At 33.8% G+C, this 12,099-nt stretch overlaps 1 protein-coding gene across 1 annotated transcript in view; it reads right to left on the reverse strand.

The window, feature by feature from the left end:
- Positions 1-2,979, reverse strand: part of mav (maverick) — a gene marked incomplete at its 5' end in the record, with an annotated part of 45,558 nt that extends 42,579 nt beyond the window's left edge. The window contains 2 exon segments of the mRNA XM_036359207.2: positions 1,031-2,844; positions 2,847-2,979. Coding sequence (XP_036215100.2) covers positions 1,031-2,844; positions 2,847-2,979 — 1,947 coding nt within the window.
- Positions 2,980-12,099: the final 9,120 nt, after the last annotated feature.

The raw sequence follows: 12,099 nt of genomic DNA on the forward strand, positions 1-12,099 counted from the left end.
TGTGCATATGTTTTTGGAGTAACACAAGTAGGCAGTTGTATGAATATGAACTTTCACATACAGATTCCTATACCACAGCTATATTTTTTAATAAATCTCCTGGCTTTCAATACGAAATGAGTTCTCTGTTATCTACGCTAATTATCGCTAAAAGATACGGATAGCACCATTGTAAGTTTATAGCTCTTATGCTTATTCTGGCGTCATTATTATTTGTCATGCATTAATTGCAGTTTCCGCATCTTTTGTTAATTCCCTACCTACTGTCCTATTGTTCTTGTGTATACTATTTAAATGTGAATAAACACTAATAACACAATAACACAAAGTACGAGTATTTAGCAGTCAGAAACTCGTTCAACTTAGGTCCATGAGATACTCAGACAACAATCAAAGTTTGCATACAATTGAATACAAAGTATTATATTTTGTCTAATGTGCGGTGCTCACTAGGTTAAATTTAACGCCGAAAAAGTCATCTAAATTGCATCAATTGTGGTCGAATCGAAAGATAAGCAGTGGATACCTCATTAAAGTGGTATAACCGTCATCTTTAATGCTACTAAGTTTTTATTTTCATATTTTAGATCAGTTTTACTATTTTCAATGACACAAATGACAAATGAAATTATTGTAAAAAATTTTTTTTTTCTCTGAAATAAAATAATAAGTCTTATAATCATTAAATAGTTTATAAATAACAAAAATAAAAAACGTTTTTTGACACGAAAAAAAATTTCTCTACCAAGAAAGAAACGTATCACAATAGCGCATTCGACGAGGAAGACTTGACCTGAAATCCCAACGGAAATGCCCTAATGCGAAAAATAAAACATGTTTTTGAACAGACTCTAACTTGTCAGAATAAATTTAGTAACTAGGTTTCCATACCACAGCCGTATTCCAATATAGGCCTAACCAACCAAGAGTTTTAGTCACATACGGATCTCTAAATTTTTTAGAAGCATATGTATTCAAATTATTTTGAAAAGTATCTTAGTATTTTACAAAACATGTACTGTTTACTCACTTTCTTCATATTAGGCAATTGTTCTAGACCTAATCCATCCATTACCAATTTAAGCAGCTTTTGGTCATTTGCACTATGCTCTTTTTCATTCGAATCCTCAATAGTATAAGGATTTTTAATGCTATACTTATTCGTGGTGATATTTGAAGCCATATAGGTACCAAAAACACCTGCCAAATTGCCAGATATTTCGCTTTTGAAAGTAGGATTATTTTTACTACTTCTATTGCTATTGATGACCAATTCCGTATTATTACTTTTAGGTTGTGTAACAATAGATTCGACTGTACTGCGCTTGCTGCGACGCCGCTGTTGCAATGCTGTTATCTTCTGTTGTCGCTCTTGGGATTGTTCCTCATTAAAAAACTTACTTTTGTTATAAATAAGTTGACTAATTTTGTTGCGCTTATTAGCGTTTTGTAGTTTTGCCGTTGAGGCAGAAACATGGCTGAAAACGCTGCGATGATTACTTTTCTGAACGAGAGATCTACTCCCTGTATGCGCCGGAGTGTATGTTACTGATTTGTTGCGCTGCATTTTGCGCCTACTGTCGTTATTCATTTGATGTATATACATGCCTTCGGATGCATTACTTTCCGAGGTAAATTTGTGTTTGGTTATTACGTCGGCATTTGACACAATGCCTACATAATTTTCCCAAAGATTTTGGGAAGGCCCGTCCGCTTGCGTGTCAAAGTCTTTTAATGACAAGTAAATTGGTGGCAGCAGCGTTAGCTCATTGTAATATGATTTTGATGGTTTTTGTCCACTCTGCTGTGTTTTTAGTTCTGTTTTTGGAGGTTTACTTTTATTACTGGCTTGCCTATCATTAAAATTATTTGTTTCAGTTATATTGATCATATTTTTAACAGTCGTAGAAATCATGGGATTAATTGTTGTTGTTCCTATATCTCTCGTTGATGCTATGGCCATCCTGTTTATGGATTTTGTGGAGATTGTAGACGTTGCTTCTGTGCTGGTCGTTGTCGCAGTCGCAGCCGCTGTGGTTGCAGCTATGGATAATAAGTACTGTCCGCTTACTCGTTGCAGAGTCAATACCGTTAATAATATAGCGACCATTAAAAACACATTTCGAATCAAACTTAGTAAGCCGGTTTTGAGTGTTGTTGTTATAGTAATTGGCTTTCCAATCTTTATAGTTGACGGTATTATAGTATCCCTACTATTTGCAATGATAGTGGCGTGAAAAAGTGCTTCCTTCGAAAAAAGTGTGGAGGCAAACTCATTTTTTGCAGTTGTTCTTCTGACCTCGTCAGCACATATGCAAGCACTAGCGTCTGACCGCAAGGTAACAGTCGGGATTTCAACAACGCTGTCATTTACTGTGATTGCTGGTGTTGCTACTAACTCGACTTCTAGCGCTGTCTCAAATGTTGCCGCAACGCCATCGATATTTGGCCTGTGTTGTAAGCTGATAGCCGGTGTTTGCTCAGACGAGCTAATTTGCTTTAACTTTCGATTTTGCATACATTTACTTTTTAAAATATTTTGTCGGTTACATGGAGTTTTGTAATCGCAAACACATCTATTGTCATTATCATCACCACATACCATTTGTTGGATAGATGTCCGTCTGCGACGGCTGTTTTTGGAGTTAATTACAGCATTGGACCACTGCAACATTTTGGAAGCGAATAAATCATAAGCATTCTTAGAGGTGTTTAAAATTGATGCATAGAGAAAAGATGACTGTTGCACCAAATCATAGCCAGCAGTCGACTGAGCTGCAATTGCTTCCATCTTAAGATCTTTTTCGCGCCGTTTTAACATCAGCCGCACTAATGAAAGTGCAGTGGACTGCCCGCTTTTGTTGTTGCTATCAACTTGCTGCAAGAGGTGGTGTTCATAGTTTCCCGTTTTATTTTTTTGGTCGCACTTAAGTGATATTCTTTCAAATATTCATGTAAGCTTTTATTTTGCTTTTCGTTTTAAATTGATGTTACTGCACTAATCGTTTTGTGATGAGGTATGCCATAACTAAATTCCATGTACTTCCAGACTCAGATTTTCTTACTGATTTATTGTTTGAGTTTTGTTTTGGTTAACATCGTTAAATTTCCTGTTGTAGGCGTCTTTTCACATGTCCCATTTACCGTTATTTTCGTGACGGTTTTGTAGTTATTTAAGTAAAATTATATATTTAATTTTGCACGTTATAAAATTTGTTACTTCGCCCCTGTAAATATAATAAGTTAGAATCGTTCAAAAATGACATGAAAACGTCGTATCGCGAAAATTAGTTAACTGTTCTGCTTAGACAATTTGTTTAAAAAAAATAAGAAAGAACGTTAACTTCGTCGCCACCGAAGCTGTAGTCCCTGCACACGAGTATTTCTTATAGTAACTTTACTATGAATAACTAAAACTGTAAACGTAAACGTTTGACTCTAAGGAAAACGTTTTGTTAGTTTTTCTAGCAACGTTATTTGATATTAACTACTTTCAAGTCGAACTAATGTTACTTAATACGATTTTCCATGAAGATCTTTTTCTTAATTTTGAGCGATCAGTTTGTTTGGCAGCTTTGTGCTATAGTGGTTCGATGTGAACAAAATGTTCCAGAGATATTGGCGTTGTCTCGGACAACATCTATACCTAATTTGGTGCAGATATATAAAATGAAAGAGCTTTTAATACAAGAACTTGGTTTTGATCGTTCTGTTTGTATGACAGCTGTATGCTAAAGTGGTCCGATATCAGCGGTTCCGACAAATGAGTTTCTCGGAGAGAAAAGAACTTGTCCAAAACTTCAGATCGATATCTCAAAACTGAGGACTAGTTCTCGTATATACAGCCAGGCAGACCGACTTGGCTAAATCGACTCCATTCGTCACGATAATCATTTACAATATATACGCTTTATTCTATGTATTACAAAGTTCGTGGCAAACTTAAAAACCCTATTCAGGATTATGTGACATATAAACGTAAAAATGATGGTGATTTTGAGCAATGTGATTTTGTGAATTAAGTACTTATTAATTGTATACGCGATGAGCGCAGGACCAGCGTTCGGTCCCTATTTCTATCAACGTCCCGAAAAAATATCAAAATGTGGTACCCCTACAGGCAATGTCAAACCTTCAGTCATCTATCTGTGCTGAAAAACGTTTCATAAAAATCAATTAGGCATCCAATAGGTCTCATGATGATGGGGTAAATTTTTGGCATAACAGACACTCTAATAACCCAAATGTAGTATTCAGAGACGAAATCACGACTTTTTATTCACTTCCTCAAAATCAATTGTTTTACGTGTTTCACGTTATTGTTTTTTTTTTTTGTTGGTTTCTGTAAGACGTTGTAACAAGCTTTGTAACGCGCGCGTTAATCGAATAATTTATTGGGATGAAGTTTTTGTGACCAAAATATATCTAGAAATGGCCTATCAATTGACCACCTAGATGATGTAATCAATACTTTTTGCAGCACTACAACTGAACCGTTTAGAATCAAATATTTGAAAAATGTGGTGAAAAATTGTATCAGATTGATGGTTTTCATAAGGCGATCTCAAATTTCATACCAATTCTAAGTGTCAACAAAATGCGAACTAATTAAGCCTATAGCGTATTATATATTTCAATATCAAGGTGACATGAGAACTTGGAAAGTCTAGTGGTTAGTTTAGCCAAATCAAACAGTGGTTCCATCCTAACGTTCCTGTTAACGTTGTTGATATCGGCAAAGTATAGGCACTCTAAAAACTTATGGAGCAAACAAAAAAAAAACAAAATCTCAGAAGAGCAGAAGCTAATCGACAAACTTTTAGAAATTTATGTGTCAAATTCATTACAAGCGAAGTATTCATTAAATCTATATGTAAAAAAATATGTACTTATGGCAATTAGTTTTGCTATATATAATCTGTACTGCCTTATTTGAACATAAATATTTTTCTATGACATAACACATGTATGTATGTAGCTATGCCCAAAATAAATGTCCTGGTCGGAAATTGAGTATCTCGGCTGGAATTTTTTCGAGCCACCCGCGGCGATCACTTGCCCGAAATCATTTTTAAAACAAAATGGCAAACCCTAATCATTAAATTAAAGCTAAATTCTTAATTATATGCGCTTTATTTCTTCTTGAAAACCACATGGATATACTAATCGAATTAGGAGAGTATAAAAATGAGGAAGTTTTTTTATACCTGTCTTATGAATATATTACATGAGAGTTTTTGTGCTCAAATCTTTATCGTGTAGGGGTAGTCAGAGTTTTCAAAAATCGATTTTTTTGCATTTACTTAAAGTATAACATCTTACGAAAATTCTCTGAAAATTTTAAGTAAACCCGACAAATAAATAATTTTTTTTAAAATTATTAATTTCTTTTTATACTCTCGCAACCTGTTGCTACAGAGTATAATAGTTTTGTTCACCTTACGGTTGTTTGTATCACCAAAACTAATCGAATTAGATATAGGGTTATATATATATAAATGATCAGGATGAAGAGACGAGTTGAAATTCGGGTGACTGTCTGTCCGTCCGTCCGTCTGACCGTCCGTCTGTCCGTCCGTGCAAGCTGTAACTTCAGTAAAAATTGAGATATAACAAAATTCACTGGAAGCAAATGTTTTTAGCATTTCTATCGACGGTGTGAAAATGGTTGAAATCGGGTGGCAACTCCGCCCACTCCCCATATAACGGTAATGTTAAAAACTACTAAAAGCGCGATAAATCAAGCACTAAACACGCCAGAGACATTAAATTTTATCTCTGGGATGGTATGAGATGACTTTATAGGAACCGCGTTCAAAATTACCCATATCTTGGGATCTGCTTAACCGATTTCAACCAAATTCGGTGCATAACGTTTTTCATATTTCTATGTTATAGTACGAAAATGGGCGAAATCGGACTACAACCACGCCTATTTCCCATATAACACCATTTTCAATTCCATCTGATTCTTTCACTTTCCAGTATGCATATCAAGCAACAATGATTATATCGGGCTAAAACTTTGCGTGAATAATACGTTTAAAGTATGCCACCTTGTGACCAAAAATTGTCTAAATCGAACCAAAACTGTTCAAGCCCTTAAGTGCTAAATATGTGGACCCAAGTGCCTATAGTTGACCTTCTACTGAAAATATCAGTCAATCCACAAAGAAAGCTCAAACGAGTATACCATTTGACTTTGCGAGAGTATAAAATGTTCGGTTACATCCGAATTTAGCCCTTCCTTACTTGTTATTTTTAATTTATACTTTTAAATTTGTTAATAATTCAATAATGTTTGATTATTTATATTAATAAATATTCTTATAATTGAATATATAACTTATATAAAAATATTTATTAATTTTATTTTAATAAGTAATAATAATTATTTATTTTGGAATTTAGGGGGTCTTTGTTGGAATTTTAGGGAGAAAAATTGTTGATAGTTGGAAACACTGCTGAAGTGTCACAACAGACGCAATGAGACAATGAGAGAACAGAGAGCAGCGATGAAATGTCACACAGCATAGAAATCAAACTTCAACAAATTTCTATGTCATGCCCTGCGTTCGGTAATCAAATGCATACAAAACGTGTTAAACAGATTCTTTTTGTGAAAGTTCTCATGTATGGCAGTGCTATGCTAAGTATTCTAACTTCGACGGCACCGAATCTCTAATATTGGTATAGGTGCATTTTCTATAGCATAAAATGGTATAAAAATGTCTTTATCTCAAAAACTCAAGGACTAATTCCCATATATACAGACGGACATGGCTAAATCGACACACTGATCATTTATATACATATGTATATAAATACTTTATAGAGTATTCGACGTTTCTTTTTGGGTGTTACAAACATCGTGGCAAACTTAATATACCTTGTTCTGGGTATAAAAATGAAAAGTTGATATTTCGAAAAACGTTCTCGGCGTTGCTTAAGGAAAACTATGGAATGCACCTTGATTTTTTCTTTTCGGTTGATCCAGCACCAAGTTATGAGGGTCACCGCTGTTTTTTGCGGAGATACGTTTGAATCATTGTTGTCATTGCCATATTTTTTTATTTCTTCGTAAAAATAATTTATACAACAATCTTTTAATGACATACATTAATGCACCATTGGTTTAAATTAAGAAGCTTTAACTTTGTCGTCACAAAAAATTCACAAAAGCATGTGTGTGTTTCTGTACGAATTGCTTTTAAAATATTTTTCAACCAAAATGTACATTTTCGTAGTAAATATTTACCAGCTTCACGGCACTTACATATAATGGGCAATTAACAGAACGACAACTCCAGAAAAGGTGCAGTAAGTACCAACTTAGTCGAATCAAGGCCAATTTATGCCTTATTATGTTGTTTACTTTTCACATTCAATACATATTTTCTGAGAAATCGGAAAATACGTAGGAAGACTCAAATTCTTCACTTGTATGGTAGTGTTTATCTTAGCTGTGTTTGTTTTTTCCAATGTGCGCACTGTGTAAAAAGCTTTTGACTCTACCTCTACTTTCTAATTTAAGCGTGATATAGCGTTAATAACTTGTGCATTCGCGCAACAGTTTGAGCGTGTTGTTAATGTTGTATTAATAAATTTGTTGCTAATAACACACAATCCAAATATCGAATTCATATGCCAATTCGGTTACTGTGCATACTAAATCTTCTATATTTATGTATGTACACATATGCCTGCTCACGTAGTAATATATAAGCACATAAACATACATACTTATGGCATGCATGTAAAGATATACGAATCTGCAGTATCGAGTTGATTTCACATTTAAGGCAACAAAAATCAGTATATATAGTATTTCTTCTTATTTTCTGTTCATTAAGCACTAAAATATCGTGGCATTTTACAGACGTTGAAATGTTTGTAAATAAAATGCTATCTGTAGTAGTTATTGAATTACACAACCTTTCCACGCAATTTTGAAGCAATAATATTCGCAACGTAGTCAGAGCTACGCACGCGTAAATGCATTTCCGGCGTTTCGTGATTTACTTTGTCCCTAGTTTCTTAATTTATGACTGTTTGTTAACAATGCGTATTTTTGAATGGCGCTTGTGCGAATTCAGGACGTGAAACTGCAGTTTACTCGCTCCGGTTTGCTTTGTTTACACGAGCACGTACCTTTATAGGTATGTATATGTGTAGCAACACATATCCGCTTATTGGAAATTGCGCAGAATACATACATACATGCACATTTTTATATAGACAATATTTATGTAGATACTTTCATGTAAACTATGTAATTTGCTTACTGTTGCGCTAGTTGTTGCTAAATTGCACATGCACATGCATTTAAAATGCATCTGCATGCTCATACATAAATACGCAATTAAATTTAGTTAAGCAGTACTACACAACCTTTTAATTAGCGTTTTATTATTGCAATTTATTTTCTTAAACCGCCTTTAAGTTAGGTGGCTTAGTTGTTCAACAAATCAAATGATCGGTATACGTTAGAGTTGGTTGATTGTTAGAAAATCTATTACACAAAAATGCTTGTATTTATTTCATCAATATTTGTTTACAATTTCGACAAACTAAATTGTTTGTGAACACGGAAACACACATCGAAGCGGCTGTGATATTGCAACGGACGTCTCAATTGCGGAGGTAGAATATACTCAACGACATAAACGTCCGACACACACCAAGTTATTAAGTGGACTAACCTTTTATCATTGGCATGCCTAGCATTTGACTCTGCTATGCTTGTCTATTTTTGACGTGTGGCTTGCGCGCTACCAGCTTAAGTGCTGAACACATAGTGCACAAACAGTCACCGACATTCCTCTCTTCCGCCTACTTACCGCCCGTATCAAACTAAATTTGTCAAAAGTTATGCCCGTAGTTGCAACGCAGAAATCAGTTGTTCTCTTTTGTTTTCATTTCACCAATATTGCCATTGTTCTATTTGTATACACGATTTTTCACAAATTTAGTTTTTTATTTATCATTTTTCATAATGTAAAAGCTCAAAACTTAAATCCAGCTATTAAAAATAGTTTGCCTATTTATAAATAAGTGTATTCGACTGTGATTTTGAGTTATTTTAAAAATATTTCAAATATATTCAAGTTAATTTTTTAATTACTATAAAATATCGAGGTTGGCAACCCTGCGTTGCAAGAGATTGCTCTCTCACTCTCAGCTCACTCGTTTCTACGGAAAAAATCCAATTTGTAGCATAAACACAATACGGGCGATGGCGAATATTCGTCGTATTTGGCGCCCAACTTATTCCAGTGTGAGAGCGTCTCAAAATTAGTGTTTTTATAACATTTTCCATTGTATTATTGGGAATTTAAATTAAAATACCCGACATTTATTATGATTAAATATTGTTATACATGTATCCGTTAAACATATGTAGAAACTATTTAAATCTTTTTTTCTAATTTTGTAATATATTAAAACAATTGATTTTTGGAATTTCAATAATTAATCAAAAAATGTATTTTATTAGCTCTCAATTAATAAATGTTTTTTTTCAAATTTTTTATAACATTTGTCCCTGTCGAAAGAAAAAGGATTGGGTATTTTAAAAATAACTTTTGGGTATCATGCATTTCGCTATTATTTTTAAGTCCTCGGTTCCCGAGTAGGCCTATATAACGAATATACATCCCTAAATACGTGTTTTCATATTATAAAATTTTTAAAACATCATATTACAAAAATTATATAAAAATAAAAAAAATTATAACAAAAAAGCAATACAAGTCATAATAAAATATCATGGTTTTATGATTAACGCTTTTAATTAAATTAGTTGCACGTTCCTTGAAATTTCGTTTCGCACTGCTTTTGTTAGCTATTTTTAGCGGGTTTATTTCTGGCATCGCCTTTTTTGATATCAGCTGTTCAAAATTCCCTAATCTTAATAATCAGGGAAAGAGAATAACAGAAAAATTAGGGAAAATGGGAGAGTCTCGCATCATGCCATCTTTGCGGACGGTAGAAGCGGTGGTGACTGATGATTTACATTGCGCTCTCATAAGATAGGTCGCATCAGCTGATTCGGTCCACGGTTTTGCGTCGGTGACTGTTTGTGCCAATAGACGACGACAAGTGACAGGCAGCATCTGTCAAAATTAAAATACACACGCTCTTATGAGCACAGTTATTTAAACAGGAGCACGACTTCACGGCAGCAGGCTTACAATTGTCGCTATCGCTAAATTAAAACGACAATGGTCTGTATTGTTGCCACTAATATGTGAAATGTAAAATTATTCTAACAATTCTTATGTTATTTTACTAATAGAAGCATAAAATAGTAGCGATATATTATTTGATAATTTAAAACAATGAATCAACCTATTTGCCTTTTTTTTTGGACAAAAAATTTCACTTTAAACAAATCATTTAAATTTCATTGAAGTGAAAGGTTTAAGTACGGCAACAAGGAAATTGTGTATATCAGCTGTTTGATATGTTTCTTCAAAATGTTCAAAAACCGGGCTTCAAGACATTTGCCGACCTGAAAATTTCGCTGTCGTGTCGCCGTCGTCTTTGATTTCAGAGCATTAGTTTTCATACTCGCAACGCCCATTAACGCATATTAAATTTTGGACAAAAAATTTCACTTTGAACAAATCATTTAAATTTCATTGAAGTGAAAGGTTTTAGTACGGCAACAAGGAAATTGTGTATATCAGCTGTTTGATATGTTTCTTCAAAATGTTCAAAAAGCGGGCTTCAAGACATTTGCCGACCTGAAAATTTCGCTGTCGTGTCGCCGTCGCCCATTAACGCATATTAAATACATACATACATGTTTTCATTCAACGAGGGCCTATATGTTTGATAAATGAATGAAAATGAGAGTTTACGCCAACTTTTTAAAGTTACTACGTTTGTTTTCGGCTGTGACAGAAGTGACGACATAAAATGAGAGCGAACCAAGAAAGGTAATAAACAAGATTACGTCAAACAAATTCATGTGACGTCATTCTTCTAGAATGAGAAGAGGCAGCATAGAAAAATTGTCAAATAGCCTGTAAATTGTAAACAAAAACGTCTATACTTTTATTAAAACGTGAAAAAAAACTTAATTTATTAGTTTATGAGGAAAAAGTTTTTGTAAAACGAATAGAATAATGTTACATTTATATATTGACAACATATTTATTTATTTATTATATGAAAAATAATAATACAATTATTAATTTACAAAGTAAAAGGAGCACTAGCTTTAGAGGCTTTCAGCTCGCAGCTTTAATTATAAAGGTCTTAAATAATAAAAATGATATCTTCCGTGTAAAAAACTATTTACAAACAATATGTTTTCATGCAATAAAAATTATATGTTATAAATAAATTTAGAAAAGGAAGGATTAGCTTAAATGTATTTTTTTAAATTTGTACGAGATAGGAATTCAGAGATTTTGGTAATAATTACAATAGATGTTACTTTTAGTAAATCAAGAGCTTTATTGTTTTGAAAGATACTGGTTCTTGCAGAGTTGAAGTAGGGGCATTCATCTAGTAGATGGATTATGGATAAGGTCGGCGAGTTGCAATATGTGCAGGGTGGAATTCTGTTTTCATTTAATATATGAGAGTGCGTTAATGACGTATGGCCAAGACGAAGGCGAACAAAGGCCTTGATGTCATGGCATCGGCCTGAGGGTGGGTAGACAGATTTATTCCTGTTCTGATTGCAGATGGCGTAGTGGTGTTGCACATTTTTCCAAGCATTAACTTTTATGTCTTTTTCCTGTGAAGCGATTAAACGGAATATATCCTTTTTTTCAATGTAGTCGAAGACAATCAATGGCTGTTTTGCAGCCAGTTTGGCGTTATGATCGGCCCATTCATTTCCAGTAATGACAGCGTGACCTGGGACCCACATAATTTTTATATTTCTGTTACCAATTAGTATGTTTCTAATTTGCGAAATGAGGTAAGAATTGCTGGTTCCATTAAGAAGAGCTGAGATTGTAGACTTGCTATCTGTGCATATTAACGTTTTTGTATTACAACATAATTGCCGATTAAGTGAATGATTAAAATGGGTTGTAATTGCGATGTATGCATGAGTAGTGACTTTAATTGTATACATTG

The sequence above is a fragment of the Bactrocera oleae genome, chromosome X, assembly GCF_042242935.1.
Source record: "Bactrocera oleae isolate idBacOlea1 chromosome X, idBacOlea1, whole genome shotgun sequence".
NCBI lineage: Eukaryota > Metazoa > Arthropoda > Insecta > Diptera > Tephritidae > Bactrocera > Bactrocera oleae.